Genomic DNA, 17,663 nt, shown 5'->3' with positions numbered 1-17,663 from the left:
TCTTTGGACAAGGCAGCGGAGGAGGTATGGGGGTCCCAGAACAGTCAGTCCGTTTAGGCCCTGGAAACATACACCCAGATATTTATAGTCCCAAGTCCAGAGGCTGGAAGTCCAAGGCCGGGGTGTCCCAGGGCTGGTCTCTGAGGCCTCGCTCCTTGACATGCATACAGCCGTCTCCTCCCTGCATCCCCACACAGTTGTACCTGTGTGTCTGTGTTCGGATCTCCTCTCATGAGGACACCAGTCCTGTGGGATTAGCCCCACTTTGCAGCCTCACTTTACCTCAGTCACCCGTTTATAGGCCCCACCTCCACATACAGTTACATCCTGAGGTCCTGGCGTTAGGACTTTAACATATGGATTTGGGGGGACACACAACTCAGCCCACAGAAAAATCCAAAAGATAAGTAGGACCCAGCCAGGCAAAGACCGGGCCATCCCTTGGGCTGGGGGTGTGTAGGGCATGTTTCCCACTGGGCGATGAGCTGTCTCACTTTATTGTTTGTCTACACTTAACAAATCACACCCGTTGCAAACATTTGCAGCTTACAAATTCTTATTTAAGTTAGAAATCGTGCAATAGAGGTGGCTCATTTTTCTCCAGCGCAAATTTGCATAAAAATAATCTGTTTTCCTTAGCATATAATCCCCTTCTCAGTTGGAAAATAAAATTGTTTGTGTTAAATATTGAGCAGAGGGTGTTCCCTGGTGGTTCAGTGGTTAGGACTCTTTGCTTTCACTGCTGAGGGCCCAAATTCAATGCCTGATCGGGGAGCCAAGATTCCACAAGCTTTGCAGGGGCCACAAAAAATAAAAATTAAAAAAATAAATATTGAGCCGATAGAAGGGTTTGTTTATCACACGTAAGTAGGTAAGATGTCAGTGAGGCAGTAAGAAACCTGTGCTAATACCCCACTGGAGATCAGGAATGTTACCGTCCAAAGAGCAGCCTCCTCCTCTCTGCTTTTCTTTACAGTCTCTGATCCCAGGTACCCAGCCCGTAGCGCACGTGAACTTGACCTTAGGCCGAGCTCCTCTGGTCCTGCTTTTGTACCAGGACAAGCTCCACTGGCCGCCGGGCCAGCCCGTCCCACGATGTGCCTGCTTCTCCTCCCAGCGGTGGCACTGTGTTTCCACATCTCTTTCTGTGCCTGAATCAGCTTTCAGTTTCAAGGCTTAGTGGCCTCCCTGCCCCGCGCTGGAGCCAGGGAGGGGCTGGATGTGATGGTGGAAACAAAACTGACCCTCACGCAGCAGTCCTAGAATAAGTCTGTCTAAGTAGAACCAGAGGGCTCTTTGTAATTAAAAGCCCTATTTCTGTCAGACAGAAAATAAACCAAGTTGACGGAGTTTGGAAAGAATCAGAGTTCAGCAAGAGGGCGGCTCTGAGAGCTTGTAATCACAGTGATCCAGAATGGGTCTGGGAGTGGGGCAGATGCAGGGGACAGAGTGGGGGACATGGGAAAAGAGGGAGAAGGACCTCCATCATCCCCACCCGGGGCCTCCAGAGGGGGAGGGAGACCCAGGGCACACCCACGCGCTCTTGGCTTACTGTAAAACTGAGAGAAGACCGGGTGATACACTATAATTATTTCAACTTGACATTGAATGTTACATCAACATAACATTTTTATGTTCAAACCCGCAGCGGGGTGTCCCCACCCTTCCCTAGACAGTCACAGGTCGGAGAGAATGAGACCCTGTCTCCCTGACCCCCTCCCTCCTACTATTACCCTCCCTGCTCCCCTTCACGACAAATTCATCCCTTTCCAGCCCCAGCTGCTCTGGCAAAGCCTTGGCCTTGACTTTGGTCTCCCCTACCTGTCCCTTGACCCTCTTCCTGCATGTGCTCACCACCCACTAAGAAAGGCACGATCTCTAGGATGTGAGCTGGGTCCCCTCTGACCTGACCTCTGTATTTTTCCTCTTGCTCACCTGATGGCCCCTCAGGGCCCCAGTGCTTCCAAGAGCACGAGAGTCTGCTCCTGCCTCAGGGCCTTGCGTGCCCGCCCTGCCTGGCACACATCTCCCCTATATGGCCACATCACTGACTGCTACTCTGCTCTGCCTCCCGGGCTGGGAGCCCCAGGCAGGGCTTCCAATTTGTCTGGTCACTGCCTCACCAGCACCCAGGACTGCAGACGCTCCAAAGGCTTCAACACATATCATCATAGCTCCTTGTGAACTCAAAGGCGGGCTGTGAGATGCACGTTTAAAGCTATGACACATGTGGACAAACCTCTGGATAATTCTGTATGGGGGAAACACCAGAAGTCTAAACGTGAGTGAGGTTCAAGCTGAATTTGAGGATACGTGTGCATGTATACCCCACATGGGCACACGCATGTCCACGCTCACACATGCCACACACACCCATGAGCCCTTGACAGAGGAGTTGTGTACCCACCTTGGGGGCATTTGCCTTATTCAGGGGACTCTTCAGTCCCTGCTGAGCCATGTGTAATCCAACCAGACCAGGTTTTCCCAGTCTCAGCCCTCTGGATTTTGGGGCGGGATAATTCAGTTATTTCTCTGTTGTGGGGGTTGTCTTGTAAACGATAGCATTTAGCAGCATCCCTGGCCCCCACCTAGGTCGAGACAATCCAGAGTGCCTCCAAACACCTCTAAATGTGCCCTGAGGTGACATTACCCAGTAAGGAGCCCTGGTCCAGGATCTGAGGTCTGACCCTGGAGGCCTTGAATTCGGCAACCATTCTAGCATTATCAGGCTCTCGGCACCCATCCCAGTGTACCTGGTGACTGACACCTGTTGCAGTGCAACCCTCTCAAGGTCCCTTCCTCCCCCTGAAAATGTAACGCCAGCCAGAGTCCTGTCCATCCTGTCTCAGGCTGAGGACATTTGCTGTGGTCCAGCTCAGCCCCTTCCCCTTCCCCTTCCCCAGTAACACATGAAGTCCACTTCCCATCATCACATTCTAAGTCCCAGCCCCTGGATGCAGTGAGGGATGTGACTAGGTCTGAGCCAGGCAGTTCACCAATAGCTCCAGAATAGACACACAGAGCCACAGAAATGTTGTCTGAGGCCTTGGGGAGATAAGATGTGAGGCTGCAGCAGCTGCATTCATTTTGCTCCCAGTGGTCAGGATGAAGCCATGAGGCAAGAGCAGACCAGAGAGACGGTGAGATGCCAGGTCCAGATGACATCAGCTGATCCTCAAATCCAACTCGACATGAAGCCAGCGCTTCCTCCAGACTTTGTAGTTGCAGGAATCACATATCCCCTCCCTGCCTCTTCCCCTTTCTCTCTTTTTCCAGACTAAGACAATTTGAGATGGATTCTCTGTCACTTGTGATAGAAGGAGTCCTGATCCAGCACAGGTCCTAAAATGTGCGTGATGCAGGGATGCACTTGTCTGAAATCAAGGATGCCCCTCAGGAGGGGTCTGCCTGGCTGCAGCATCCTGGAGTCCCTGAGCATGCAGAGAGGGGAAGACAGGGGAGCTGGTGGGTTCAACGCTCGCAGGGGTTAGCCTGGCCACTGCCTTGGCCATAGCACATTCCATCTCAAGATGTCCCTGTCCGGGTGAGCTAGGGGCTTTTATCATATTGTTGGTGGAGATGACACGAGCTGCTTCATCCTAACCCTGTCCTTGTCTGGGACACACACAGTCCCAGCTTGGAACCTTGATTGCCTCTAGAGGAGGGGAGAACCAACTGCCAAACCCCTGAGTTAAATTCTCAGCAAACTCCCGTCTCCAAGACTCGGGTGTCCCCATCATCCTGTGAGGCAGAGACTGAACAAACCAAACTCTGCAGGGGCTCTGAGAAGGAGCAGGAAAGCACCCTTGCCTTTCATGGTTCACAGGTGAGACACACAACAACCCAGGACACGTGAGGGAAAGCCTGCTGGGGGCCCTGGGAAGCTTCCTCTGTTCTTAAAGAGCAACAAGATGTAGGAACGTATTTATTCTAGCCCTTTGGAAATTTGACTTATGAAGATGTGATGCTGAGAGCTGCAGCAGCCATATTGTGACCATGAGGAGCATAAGCCCAACGCACTGAGTGTGGCAGAGCAGAAAGTTGGAAAGAGTACAGGTCCCCGGTGATGTCACTGAGCCACCAATGCACAGCTTTGTCCCCTCTCAAGCCTGTGGACTTCTTGTTATCTGAGATTAGGAATTCCATTGTAGTTGCAGCCACTCCTGAGTTGCTGGGTTATTCATATGAAAGCATTCTTTCTGATATGGAACATTCATTCTTTTTAGGGGGAATCCCACTTCTACCTTGAAATGTCATCAGCCCCTGTACCCCCAAATGTCACCCCACGACAGTCTGAGATGGGTGTTCTGGCAGATTATGCTTTCCAAAGATGCTGCAACATCAGCTCCCAACCCTCCTGGCACTTTGCCTCCCTCCCCTCGAACCTCAGGGGCTCAGCAGCCTCTCGCCAACAGAACACAGGGAAGGATGTCACTTGGCTTCTGAGCTGCGCCATGAAGAGCAACAAGGTTCCGTGTGCTGGGTCTCTGTTCTGGGGCCAAGTGGTACCACAGAGGGAACCGGACTCTGCCCTGGCTGCCAGGCTGAGAGGAGGTGCAGGCCATGCAAAGGGGCCCTGTGTGGGTGCTCGGTGGACTGCACATCTGCTGGCAGGCACGTATATGATGGCACCCTCAGGTGACTCCAGCCCCCATCGCTGAGCGCCCCCACCAACATCACTCCTTCTCAGAGCAGCCCCAGAAGGCATCGCTCAGAGTCAATTTCCTCTGCACCCGGTCTGACCCCTTGCCTCTGAGTCCATTAAAATGTGGTTTAACACAGCTGACTGAGCAGCAGCTATAACTGCGACAGGTATGTTCCCCAAAGCCTGGCAGCTCCATCCTTCTCGTGGACACACGGTGTCCTGCGCGGTGCTGGGCACACAGTGGAGGCTTCCGCAGGCTGGCGGGCTTCACACTCGCCCCCACGCCCGCCAGATCACAGTTGCAGGAGGGGCTGGGCTGTGCTCCCCCCACACCAAGAGGCTCTGACTCGGCCTTTGCGTGCCCCACCTGGAGCCAGAGAAGTCAGACATCCTCAACCACCAAGCCATTTGGAGAGGATTTATAGACCCGGAGAGCAGCAGGCGGTTATGAGCTCTCGAAGCCACTTCCGAGGTCGTGGCTGGAATGCGCAGCAGGCGGTGTCCCGGCTGGCCTCACGGGAAGCGGGGCCATGGCAGCGACACTAATGGAAATTTATGGGGACGCCCTTTGTGCCGCAGGAGAGATAAACTCAGGATGGAGAGGGGATGAAGTGGCGGTGGCCTCCCAGGGGGACAGTAAGCTCCGCCTGGTGACAACAGGGCACACATCCATCTCCAGGCGGAGGATACAGGTCTGGGCTGAGCACAGGCCAGGGAAGCTGAGACTGATGTTTCAGGGAACAGCTGCCAGGAGGGTTGTAGGAAGCCTGTCACCAAGGCAGCGGCATCTGCCTGCAGGGTCAACATGCTCCTGCCCTCTCGGGGACATCAAGGTGAGCCTGGAATCCCCAGCTAGCTCGGGCCACCACAATGCCCAAGGCAGGATTCTGATGGGCACAGAGGCAGAGCAGCCCCCACAGAAAACCAGCACAGACGAGGCTGCTAGGGAAGGTAGGAACTGAAGACCAGTAGGATGAGAAACACCAGAGCCTCCTGCTTAGGGGTTCTGTCTTCCCAAGACTGAGTCCATCCTTCTGTCCAGGGAGTTGGCTACAAGACCTCTCAGAAACAATCTGTATATGCACACACATGCACTTGTGTGCATACACTGCACAGATGTATAAGCACACATGCACACAAGTAATAGTGAAGTGAAAGTCGCTCATTCGTGTCTGCCTCTTTGTGACCCCATGTCCATGGCATTCTCCAGTCCAGAATACTGGAATGGGTAGCTGTTCCATTCTCCAGGGAATCTTCCCAACCCAGGGACTGAACCCAGGTCTCCGACATCACAGGCAGATTCTTTATCAGCTGAGCCACCAGGGAAGCCCAAGAATACTTGAGTGGGTAGCCTATCCCTTCTCCAGCGGATCTTCCTGACCCAGGATTGAACCGGGGTATCCTGCATGGCAGGTGGATTCTTTACGAGCTGAGCTACCAAGGAAGCCCACACACAGAGTCAGACACGACTGAGCAACTTTCACTTTCACACAAGTAAAACACTATGCAAATACACATACATACAACATAGATGTACACGCATGTATTACACATGCCCATGTGTGCGTTCTCATGCATGCACACATAGGGCACCTTGCACACGACCACATGCCGTGGAGATGTCAACGGCTCACATTTTATTCATTTATTTATTTTTAATGATTTGCGGCTCTACTGGGTCTTTGTTGTTGATGGAGGGCTTTCTCTAGTTGTGGCAAGTGGGGGTTAATCTCTGGTTGCGGTGCCAGGCTTCTCATGGTGGTGGCTTCTCTTGTTTTGGCTCTCCGGCTTTAAAGCACCAGCTCAGCAGCTGTGGCACAAGGACTTAGTTGCCCTGAGGCATGTGGGGTCTTCCCGGACTAGGGATCAAAACCGTGTCCCCCACATTAGCAGGCAGATTTGAGGGAAGCCAAATGGCTCACATTTGTTGGAGGCACCTGCGCGTGGAGCTGAAGGCAAGCACAGATGGAGCACTCACTCTCCGACACCCAGGCCCCCACTTGCATGCAGTAAGCAGCTGCAGGGTGACTTGCATGAACCCTCAGAGAGACGCGTGGACTGCGATGCACGATCTCGACACCACATATTTGAGGAGATCTGAGCACGCACACCTTCAGAGCTCAGAGCAAAAGCCAGTCAGAAATAGAATGTTGGGCCATGCACAGAAAGACCCCTCCCACATACCCCTCATAAGAGGCCTGGTGGGATAGTCACACTTGGAATTGTGGGCTGAAGGGCATGGTCGCTATCCAGGTGCCCTGAAGCCTGCCCACACCCAGGAAAACGAGTGGACTACACCAGTGGCCAGGCCGCAAATCCCTGGGTGCAATGCTACAGAGGAGCCCTGGGCCTCCTGGAGTGCCTCTGCCTGGACAGCAAGGTCCATCAGGGCCCAAGTGCGTGATCTTCAGGGCCTATGACCTCCGGTCCCTCCAGGCCCTCCCTCAGACAGCCCCTGAGGTCGCTGGGCCAGAGGCCAATGACCTTTCACATGCAGGAGGCCAGCCCAGCACCGATGTCTTCATTCTGTTGCTCCAGAAGCCCCAGCAGGGCCTCTGAGGATGCTTGGTGAGCCCATGGGGAGGACGGTGGAAGGGAAAGGAAACATGGGACCCCAGGTGTTTGTTCATCCAGCCCCACATTGACTGGGCCCTTGTCCGCCATCCAGCACATCCGCAGCTGAGATGGAGCCACGGGGCAGGCGGCCCCTGCTTCTCCTGTCTCTTGAAACTAATAAAGCCTTGGACCTGCTACCAGGGGACCAGCTGGCTCCAAGGAAGAGCCCAGTCAGCAGGACAGCAAGAGGTTGGGGGTCTGTTCCCAGCAGTGACCATCCCACGCTGAGAAGCAGGCTCACCTGCTGGGTCCCCACCCTCCGTAGACCCCTCTTTCCCTGAGCACAGACGCGGCTCCGGGGGCTCTGGGAGCTGGTGGGAGGGGAAGAGGGTCAACTGGCTACAGCAGTTCCACCCGAGGAGGAAAGAAACCGGCATGTTTCCATGACAACCCCACACTGTCCATCCCATCCCATCCGTCTGGGACACGCCTCCACTCGCAGACCCTCAGCCCGCCAGCAGCGGTGTTGGAGCCACTGCGTGGAGTCGGATTGGCATGCGGGGCCTGCCTGCAGTGCCTCACAGTCGCCATCCACTAAGTCTGCACTTATTACACTTGACAGCCAAGCCGTGCGCAGCGGAGACGATTAACAGGCACTAAGTCTTCGCCAACACCTAACGGGGGGCAGGATGGGGTCTCAGATGAGGCCATTCATTTTTATGATGCTGTTTAATTTGGGTTTGCCAGTCTTCCTTCCATTATCCGAGACCCAGTCTTAATAATCAAGATCTATGCTATGTGCTTTGTGGCATAATTAAAGCTGCTGCTTAATTAGAAAACCTATCTACCTCCAGACAAAGGGAAATCGATAGTGTACCTAACGGAGAAAGGTAGAGACTTTGGTTTGAGACTGGAAGGGGTTGCCAGCTGGGATTAGCACACATCCACACGTGTGTGCAGGCCCAGTGCAGACATGCACAGGCTCCTACCTTCACGTGTGATTCTGAGGACCACACCTGCCAGAACCAGTCAGTAGGGAAGTTTCTGATTGGATGGATGGGCTCTGGGAGCTAAAGGCTGCTCAGGAAACCAAACTCTGAAAGTTTCCAACGGGCATAGACCGAGCTTGCATTTGTGCATTTGCTCATTTAATCCTCCATGGACGTTTGCTGAGGGCCTCAAAAGCAGCAGGCATGGCCATGACAATGACACATCAGCTGCCACTGTCAGCCTCGCAAGCCCTGTATCAGCCTCGCTGCAGGGCCAGGCTGGGACCTCCTCCCTTGGGTGCCAGGCATCCTTAGCCCATCACATCGTCCTCTGAGTCCCTGTCGTGGCCCCTAGAAGCCTCAGCTGGCGATATCAGGTCAGGTACTGCAGGCTGGGCTATTGGGTGGGGCCGGGGGCAGGCGCGCTGGCTGGCGTGTCTCTGATCCTGGCTCTCAGAGCCTGGCCAGGTGGACACTCTGACAGAACACGCTGAGGTTTCCTCACAACATGACAGCTCGTGTGCCAGGGGCCGTGGCTGGCTGGCTGGGGACCCCTGAAGCCCTACTGCCTCCCATCCGTCCTCCTCAGTGGGATGACCAGCCATACAAGCCCACCCGATTGCAAGCAGAGGGACACTGTCTCCACCTCTTGATGAAGGCGGGGCAGGGCTCCAGAGAAGGGTTTTGAATCCACCTTTGAAAAATGTGATATGTGAACCGGGTGATGTGAGAAGGTAAGACCGGGAAAATTCGCCAGACACAGGCTGCTTCCTGATGGTGTAAATAGTTTTGTGGGGCCATAGCCAAGCCCATTCACTTACGTATCAACTGTGGCTGCTCTCAACCCTTCTCAAAAGCCTGAAACATTTACTCTCTGCCTCATGAAATTATGAGAAATACATACTGGTCTCTGCCCCCATCTCCTGACACAGGGCGACACCCTTGGAACCTCCAGGGTGATGGGCGAAGTCAGAGTGCCTACACTGAGCTCCTGAGTGCCTTGAAACTCCTGGGTTTAGGGAAGAAGTTTTGTTCTAATGAGGTGATTCTGGGTGGGTCCTGCTTGGGGACCAGTCACCAGAAGGACCAAACCATGATTAGAAGTTAGGACACTCACCCCCATCTCCACCCTCCAGGGAGGAAGGGGCTGAAAGTGAAGCTAAAAATGGACCATGCCTATGTGATGAAGCATTTATAAAAGTCTCTAAAGTAGATGATTCAGAGTTTCTGGGTTCCCAAATAACCCGTGCCAAGAGGTTGCATGCTAAGTCACTTCAGTCGTGTCTGACTCTTTGTGACCCCATGGACTGTAGCCTGCCAGACTTCTCGGTCCATGGGATTCTCCAGGCAAGAATACTGCAGTGGGTTGCCATGCCCTCCTCCAGAGAATCTTCCAGACCCAAGGATCAAACCTGCGTCTCCTACATCTGCCCGTACTGGAGGCAGGCTCTTTATGACGAGTGCCTGGGAAGCCGGGAGGGTGGGTACTCCTCCAGGGGAATCTCCTGTGCTTGGGACCCTCCCAGATGTCCCTGGGCACTCCCCATCTGGCTGTCCCTCTGTGACCTTTATCATATCTTTATTACAGAAGAGGCCAGTAAACAGAGGTGTTTGCCTGAGTTCCGTGAGCAAGTGTCTGAAGCCAAGGAGGGGTCAGAAGTGCCAGGGGCAGCCTAGATTTGAGATTCACATCTGAGTTTCACCTGTGGGGCCTAACACTGACTGCAAGCAGATGGTGTCAGAACAGAATCGAACTGTAGGACATGTAGCTGATGTCAGAGAATTGGTCAGTGTGGGAAAACTTACACATCTGATACCATAATTCTTGTGAGTGTGGTATCATTGTGAGAGTAAACAGTGAGGGGTTTGTTTTATTTTTAACACATGGCCTTTTTCAGAAAAGATTTTCTGACACTCCCCCACCCCACTGCAGAACATAAGGCACAAGAATACTGCATTTTATTGAGCACTTATTGCTGTACTCTCTGATGCCTCAACATCCCTCGTGGGTTTCCTAGATTCTGCCTACATTCCACCTGAGGATGCCATCAGTTTCCTTCCAGGATCCCGACTGATCCTGGGGCCGACTTGAAGGCAAGCAGAGCTGATGGCTAACAGCAGCATCCCCTAGATCAAGCCACACCTGAAAGCCTACAATTCGGTGCCTGAGCCAATAAATTCCTTTTTTTTTCCCTTAAGTCATTTTCAATTGGGTTTTAAGTCTTACCAACTCAGCAAACTGGGGCCCATGTTTTATGCAATGCTCTCAAAATACCTTGAATAATCCCCTGGATGCAGTCTGCTGAGCATAGAGGAAAGCTCTGGGCTGAGTGACTGGAGGCAATAAGCTCGAGAGAGGCCCAGGGTAGAGCATATGGGGCAGGAGGGGAGAGGTGGAAGGGTATGGGGGAGGGACATGAAGGAGAGGCATGGGGAGGAGAATGGGAAGGCCTCCTTTTATTTCTAGTTCCCCAGCCACATTGCCCATGGGGATAGGGGTGCCTGGTGCCAAAGACTTCTCATTTCTTTTTGGGGGGGGAAGAATTTGTATATAAACAAACAAGTAACTAAATATAATCCACATTCTCTAATTCAGGGAGGCAGAGAGCTCTGCCCCTGCAGATCACAGTTTCTGTAAATCAGGTTTCTATCAATTAAGGTGGATTGTAAATGTCAGCTCTTTCAAAGTTCGCCCTGATGTCTTCTTTTGTAATGTGAGAATGACAACTGGGATTGATCGCTCTGTCAGTTTTTATTCTGGCAGACTGAGGTTCCTCACAGGTGGCCCGCCTGCTCTGTGAGGGGAGGGCGGGTCTGAATCCTCAAAGGGAAAGTCAGAATTGCTCTAGCTGCTTGAGCAGATCCCAGGCCCAGCAAGACCCGGGAGGTGCTTCCAAGGACAGGAGGGTGTGCAGTGACACACCACACACATCAGGTGGAGCACTTTCCACTTAGAAATCAGAAAGGCCAATGCAAATTTGCTTGAGCAAAACATTTAAATATACACATGTAGGTGTAAAGAATCCACCTGCCAAGCAGGAGACATGGATTCCATCTCTGCACCAGGAAGACCACCCTAGAGAGGGAAATGGCAACCCACTCCAGTATTCTTGCCTGGGAAATCCCAGGAGGAGCCTGGGGACAGAAGCTCCTGTCCCCAGAGAAGGACAGAGGAGCCTGGGGTTGCAAAGACTTGGACGTGACTTGGTAACTAAAACAACAATGAATGTGTGCATATTCTAATTTACTGCAGAGTCTAGAGGATTTATTTTTTCATTTATTGGTAATTTATTGCAAGTGGATTCAGGGACAGCTAAATCTAGGTGCTCATAGCATGACACTAGAACCCAGTTCCTCTCCACCTCCCAGCTCTGCCTTACCCTGCACTGGATATTTTTCTTGGGTTTCACAGGTGAGCCCTGGGAGCTCAAGCTCTTCCTGTTGATAAGATGGTGTGGCTCCCCAGGCTCCTAAACTTGCAGTTTTACTTTGGGGGGTAAAAGCTTGGCTTTTCCTCATGGCCTCAAGTAATTCCAAGACACATTCTCAACTGCTGTAGACCATGTGATCTTCCTGATCCAATCACTGTGGCTAGTTGACCATAAGCTCTGATTGGCTTAGCCCTGGGTCATGTGACCAACTCCAGCAGAAGTGGGAGGTTTCCATTGGTCCCCACATTGAACCGGGAGCTACTACCCAAAGAAAGAGAAGTGGATCTGGAGGAGGCAAAGGACAAGTGTGTTACAGGCAGATTCTCATCTGTTCTGTAACTGCTACTGCTCTGATGTTTGGAGAGGTAGCAAGACCATTGGGAGACCTCTGCCCTTGGCCCAGGGCTGGGGCGTCTGGAATGCCAGAGGTCCAGTTACTCTGAGCCCTGAGGGCTGGGACCACTTGGAAAGCAGGCCTGGGGGAATCAGAGGATCACAGAGGCTTCAGCACCGCCGTAACTTCTTTGTGACTGGACACAAGCCCGATGCCTATTGGGCAAGGGGTACAGCCATACAGAGGCAGCGTGGAAGGGTTCTAGAAGGTTCCACAGAACCACAGAAAGGATGTGGTAACTGGGAAACAGGGTAAGAAAGGGCTTTCTTCAGTCATGACAACGAATGCTATGAGGTAAAGGAAGAGATGCAGCAGGGGAAGGAACACTCTCCTACTGTCTCTGACCCACGTCCAGTGGCTGCAAGTCTCCTGGGGAGTCACAGGGACGGGGTCCTGTGACCCGATATGCCATGTGACACAGGGAGGTGGAGCATGGCACCACCTCTGAGCCAAGTCAGCTGAGGTGTCCCCACTAGGACCACGTGCATGGGGAGAGGTCACAGGAGGGAGTCTGGCTTGTCCACGCTCTGTACCTCCTGGGAGGTGACCTCTGAGCCCTTGGAACATCCTGCTTGATGAGAAGCCTGGAGCCTCGCAGGATAATCTTTGCTGCAAGCGAGTTCATGTGGAGCCTCCGCTGGACCTCTGCAGGAGCTTGGAGACTGAGGTCAGCCAGTAAAAATCCAGACACCAAGGCTCAAGGGTGCCCCTGATGGCAATACGTCCCCGTGCGCTAACACCTCACTGCAGAGAGAATCTGGCACTGTCCCCATGAGCCCCATGGCTCCGAGGGGCATCTGGGACTCCTTCCTGTTGTCCTTCAGTGACAACAAGCTGCACCACATGTGTAACAGCTCTGCTGAGCCCTGCGAGCCCTTTAGTGAGTTACTGAAGCTGCCCTTTGGGGTCCTCTGAATGACACCATGGCTGCCAGGGGCTCAGAGCCAAGAATGGCGCTAAATTCCAGCAGCTGTGCTGACTCTGCTGACTGGGTAACTGGGGTCATTCTCCAAAAGTCAGCACACAGTTGAAGGGTGGCAGGGGTGGGGGTGGCTTTCAGAAATCAACGCACACTGGAACACAGGCACACTCACATAAGTTCTCACGCGAGCACATGCGCATGCTCACGCACCCTCAGAGCACAGACTGGCATTTCCCAAACCTGACTCGTTCAGGTCCATGCTTGTCTGCTGTCAATCTCGGCACCCCCTGCCTTCTTACTTACCTAGGATATTTCTCCAAATTGGGCTTTTTACACCTAAATGCACTTTTTATTCAAAAGGGGACCTTTATGTCATCCCTGCAAAGGGAAAGAGGCACTACTTGTGCTATTTCAGTGGTTACCATGAAAATAAATGTGATGAAAATAGAGTAGCACGGTCACCTGCAGCGCGTGGTGGAGCAGGTGGGAGCCGCCCGCTCTAGGCTCTCTGACTGTAACAGGGACAGAAGGGTAATTTCTTGGGATGGAGTCACAAAGGAGCCTAACCTCCACCGTGTGGCTCCAAGCTGTCCAGGGAACACACCAGCACATCTGAGGGACAGGGTGGGGTGAGGACATGGAATCAGAATGGGGCAGACAGGCTGGTTACCAGGTCCCAGGCCCCAGCACTTTCTGCTGCGGCCCCGTGGTCACACCAGCCCTGCCCCACACCAGGAAATTGGTCTCTGGGCATCTCACCTCACTGCCCCTGCAGCAAGACCTCAAGTTTGGATGAATAAGGAGTCTGGGAGAACCGCTCCCCGGTCCTCCCTAGGCTGGGGTAACCCCACGGTCAACTCCATAGCTGCCCCCATCCCCAGTGGAACTGATCTGCCACCGTCCACCTGAACCCACAACAATGATGCACCCTCTCAGGGTCCAGCCCTTCCCGTCAGCCTTCCCATTCCCTCCCAGGGCTTCTGGGTGTGTGTTTGTGCTCAGTTGCTGTCATCAGACTCTGCAAACCGATGGAATGTTGCCTGCTAGGCTCTTCTGTCCAGGGGATTTCCCAGGCAAGAATACTGGAGTGGATTGTTATTTCCTTCTCCAGGGGATCTTCCTGACCCAGAGATAAAACTCATGTCTCCTGCATTTCCTGCATTGGCAGGCAGATTCTTTACCACTGAGCCATCTGGGAAGAGCTTCTGGGACCACTTTATAAACCAGAGTCCTGTCTCAGAGGCCACAGCAGGAAGAGGGGTAAACCAAGACAGGAGCTAAAAGTAGACACACTCCCACCCCCATCTGCCTTTCCTGAAAGACTGCTTCAGAGGCCAAGGCACGAGCTGTCACCAACTCAGGACCCACGGTATCAACTCTGACTACACGGCTGCTCAGCCCAGCCTAGGCCTAAACTCCGATCTCTGCTGGAAAGGTGTGGCTGAAAGTGTTTTGCTTGTTCTAGGTTCCCAGCTGTGGCTGGAGCCATAGCAAGGAGTCTGGCCAAACTCTTAATTCATGCCCAGTGCCCAGGCACCCTGCTTGGGTGATTTATTAAAGCAATGAGGTCCATTCAGTATGGCATTTTGTTCCAATCTCACCTCTGCCAAAGGACCTGGTGAGCTTTAGTATAGGATGCAGTGGTCTGAGACCAGGAATCAGTCAAGGGACCGGAAGGCAAGGCCACAGCCATCCGTGGGTCTGACTTTTCTGACTCAACTGCTGTGGCTTTGGGGATCAGTGGGCCTGGGATTTAGAGGCAACTGACAGTCATGGGAATATCTTTTAGACATAGGCAAGACTCGTTTCAGGCAGACTCTCCACCCACCGTCGCAGTTCCTGGACCAAAAGCAGGGAGAACAAATGTACTTGGCAGAGCCTGATGCTTCAAGCTTGTGTCACTTGTCACTTGTGTCATCTAAAGCATCAGCTGGTGAGGCTCAGCCTCCTGGGCGGGTCCAGACTCAGTCCTGTGGTAGGCACCCGCAGGGGACACCCAGGGCACAGGGAGCAGGACACCGAGGGCAGAGAACCTGGAGAAGGCAGATGGGGAGGGCCCAACCAGCCAGGGCGCCCTTGCCTCCGCTCTGCCCTGTAAATGTCTGGGTGCCAGGAGCCCGGGCCTGCAGGGGTGCTGCTTGGAGGTGCCTGTGGGAGAGGCCACGTACTCACTTTTTGGGCCTGTAGTCCGGGATGCTACGGTCCAGGGAGATGCGGTCGCTGAGCTGTGCGTTGTACCCGTATTCCTCGAACTTGCCTTCCGTCTCCTGGCTGTCATCCCTCAGCGTGGCCGCCATGCCGCCCTGGCCCAGGCCTCCTGGCCCCTCCACCAGACCAATGGGCTTGGCAAGACCTGGTGGGAGAAAAGAAGGGGTCAGGCAGGTTCCAGGTCCTACCGTGTCCCTCCTCCACCCTCCTCCCCGCCTCGCCCTGACAGCCCCTTTCTTTTGGATGCAAGCACAGCCAATTTCTCACATATTGCAGAATTCCAACTATAGGACATTGCAGGAAGGCAAAGCTATGGGAACAGTATAAGGACCAGTGCCAAGGTTTCAGGGTAGGAATGAACAGACAGAACACAGAGAATTTTTAGGGCAGTGAAACTTTCTATAATGATGGATACATGTTAACATACATTTGTTCAAACCCAGAGCAAGTAGGACACCGAGAGTGAACCCTCGTGTAAATTATGGACTTTGAGTAATTAGGATGAGTCAATGTAGGTTCATTAATCTTAACAAATGTACCACATTAATGCAAGGTGTGAATAACAGGGTAAACTGAGTCGGGGGAGGGGCTACATGGCAACTCTCTGTACTTTCTACTCAGTGTTTCTGCAAACCCAAAACTTTTCGAAGAAGCAAACGCTACTGGGTTTTTTTAATGTCAAATAAAAATAAGTGAACTTTAAAAATGTAAAGCAGCTGCTCCCAATCCTTAATATTGTTGATCGTCGTAATTCCAACTAATCGCACATCCACACAATGCAACGCTACTTTGGGATGGAAAGGAAGGAACTACCAAATATGCAACAACCTGGATGAGTCTCAAAAGTATTGTTGAGCAAGAAGCTTCCCAAGGCACAGAGGAAAACATAAGTACAATTCTATTTACCATCAACTACAGATTGGCTATGGTTTTCCAGTAGTCTTGTGTGGATGTGAGAGTTGGACTGTGAAGAAAGCTGAGCACCGAAGAATTGATGCTTTTGAACTGTGGTGTTGGAGAAGACTCTTGAGAGTCCCTTGGACTGCAAGGAGATCCAACCAGTCCGTTCTGAAGGAGATCAGTCCTGGGTGTTCTTTGGAAGGAATGATGCTAAAGCCAAAACTCCAGTACTTTGGCCACCTCATGCAAAGAGTTGACTCATTGGAAAAGACTCTGATGCTGGGAGGGATTGGGGGCAGGAGGAGAAGGGGACGACAGAGGATGAGATGGCTGGATGGCATCACTGACTTGATGGATGTGGGTTTGGGTGAACTCTGGGAGTTGGTGATGGACAGGGAGGCCTGGTGTGCTGCAATTCATGGGGTCGCAAAGAGTCGGACACGACTGAGCGACTGAACTGAACTGAACAGATTGGCACTTGCCACAGGCACTTGCCATCTACCTCTACAAGGATTAAGTCATGTGCTGCTGTGGCTGCCAACCTTCCACACCCTCTGAAGGAGCTCAGGGTGGAGAGCAGAAACAAGGCATTCTGTTGAGTCCTGTCCCAAGACCATATAAGCAAAGCCCAGAAACAAGGTCCTCTCTGGAACTGCCTGAACCCCCTTTGTAATTTGCCAAAAGCCCCTCTGATCACCACCAGCAGGCTTCCTGACTCCAAGTTAGGCAAAAGTGCCCATCCTGTTACCCATCCTACAGCACCCTAGCCAATCACCTGATGCCAACCTTCCAGCAGGCATTTTCTTTGTCTTGAGGCTATAAAATTTGGCTATTAACTCATGAAAGCTGTCGACTCTCCCAGGTCTGTCAGGAGGTTGGCCCACTACACTCACAGTGCCCACATTATCTCTGCTCTTTATTCTTAATAAACTCACTCCCTTCTGAAATGCTCTGTGTCTGGAATTTCTTTTCCAATCTGTGTTTAGACCACCTCAACACTCTGGGCTCTGGGAAAACCAGCAGGACAGGTCTTCAGATAGATATTCTCAGGAGCTGATCTTATGAGCCCAACTCTTATATCTCCTCATATCTAGAAAAGCACTAAAATCCTTCATGGTGGCGACTGTTTCTTAGGACTAGCAGAAACTTCATGAGATAAGCAGAAACTTCCTACAAAAAAAAAAAATAAGTGCTTGATTGCCTGTACTCCCCCTTCACCAAAATCACATATATACTGTCTTTCCCCACTACTTCCTTGGAGCAGTTTCTCAGAAGTATCTGAGGTGCTCTATCTGGGTCGCAGTCCTCATTCTGCCTCAAATAAAAACCTAACTTGCAACTCTCTTGCTGTGCATTTTTTAAAAGTTGAAATTACCAAAGTTCAAGAACAGATGAAGCTACTCTCTGGTGACACCAGGGGACCTCCAGGACGAGGGTGGCACTTGCTGAAAAGGAACCCTCCCGGGGTGACCAGGGCAGGGATTGGGAGAGGGCTGACCTCCGTCTTCCACATGCCCAAGGGTCTCCTCTGCTTACAGGAGCCAAGGACCTGTGAGTGCCTGAGAAGGACAAGTCAGGGGAGCAGTCTTCTGGAATGTTCTATTTGGTCACTTGTGCC

At 52.5% G+C, this 17,663-nt stretch overlaps 1 protein-coding gene across 2 annotated transcripts in view; it reads right to left on the bottom strand.

The window, feature by feature from the left end:
- GALNT9 (polypeptide N-acetylgalactosaminyltransferase 9) overlaps positions 1 to 17,663 on the bottom strand; it is a 114,878-nt gene that overhangs the window by 65,443 nt on the left and 31,772 nt on the right. Inside the window, exon 2 of one of the 2 annotated variants that reach the window (XM_061384452.1) lies at positions 15,110 to 15,290. In XM_061384452.1, coding sequence (XP_061240436.1) covers positions 15,110 to 15,290 — 181 coding nt within the window. Of the gene's footprint in view, positions 1 to 1,020; positions 1,244 to 15,109; positions 15,291 to 17,663 lie in introns of those variants that run through there. The other variant, XM_061384453.1, reaches the window with a different exon arrangement.

Source organism: Bos javanicus, chromosome 17, assembly GCF_032452875.1.
Source record: "Bos javanicus breed banteng chromosome 17, ARS-OSU_banteng_1.0, whole genome shotgun sequence".
In the NCBI taxonomy this organism is placed as follows: Eukaryota; Metazoa; Chordata; class Mammalia; order Artiodactyla; family Bovidae; genus Bos; species Bos javanicus.
The sequence above is the reverse complement of the archived record's forward strand: the minus strand, read 5'-3'. Positions and strand labels throughout refer to the sequence as shown.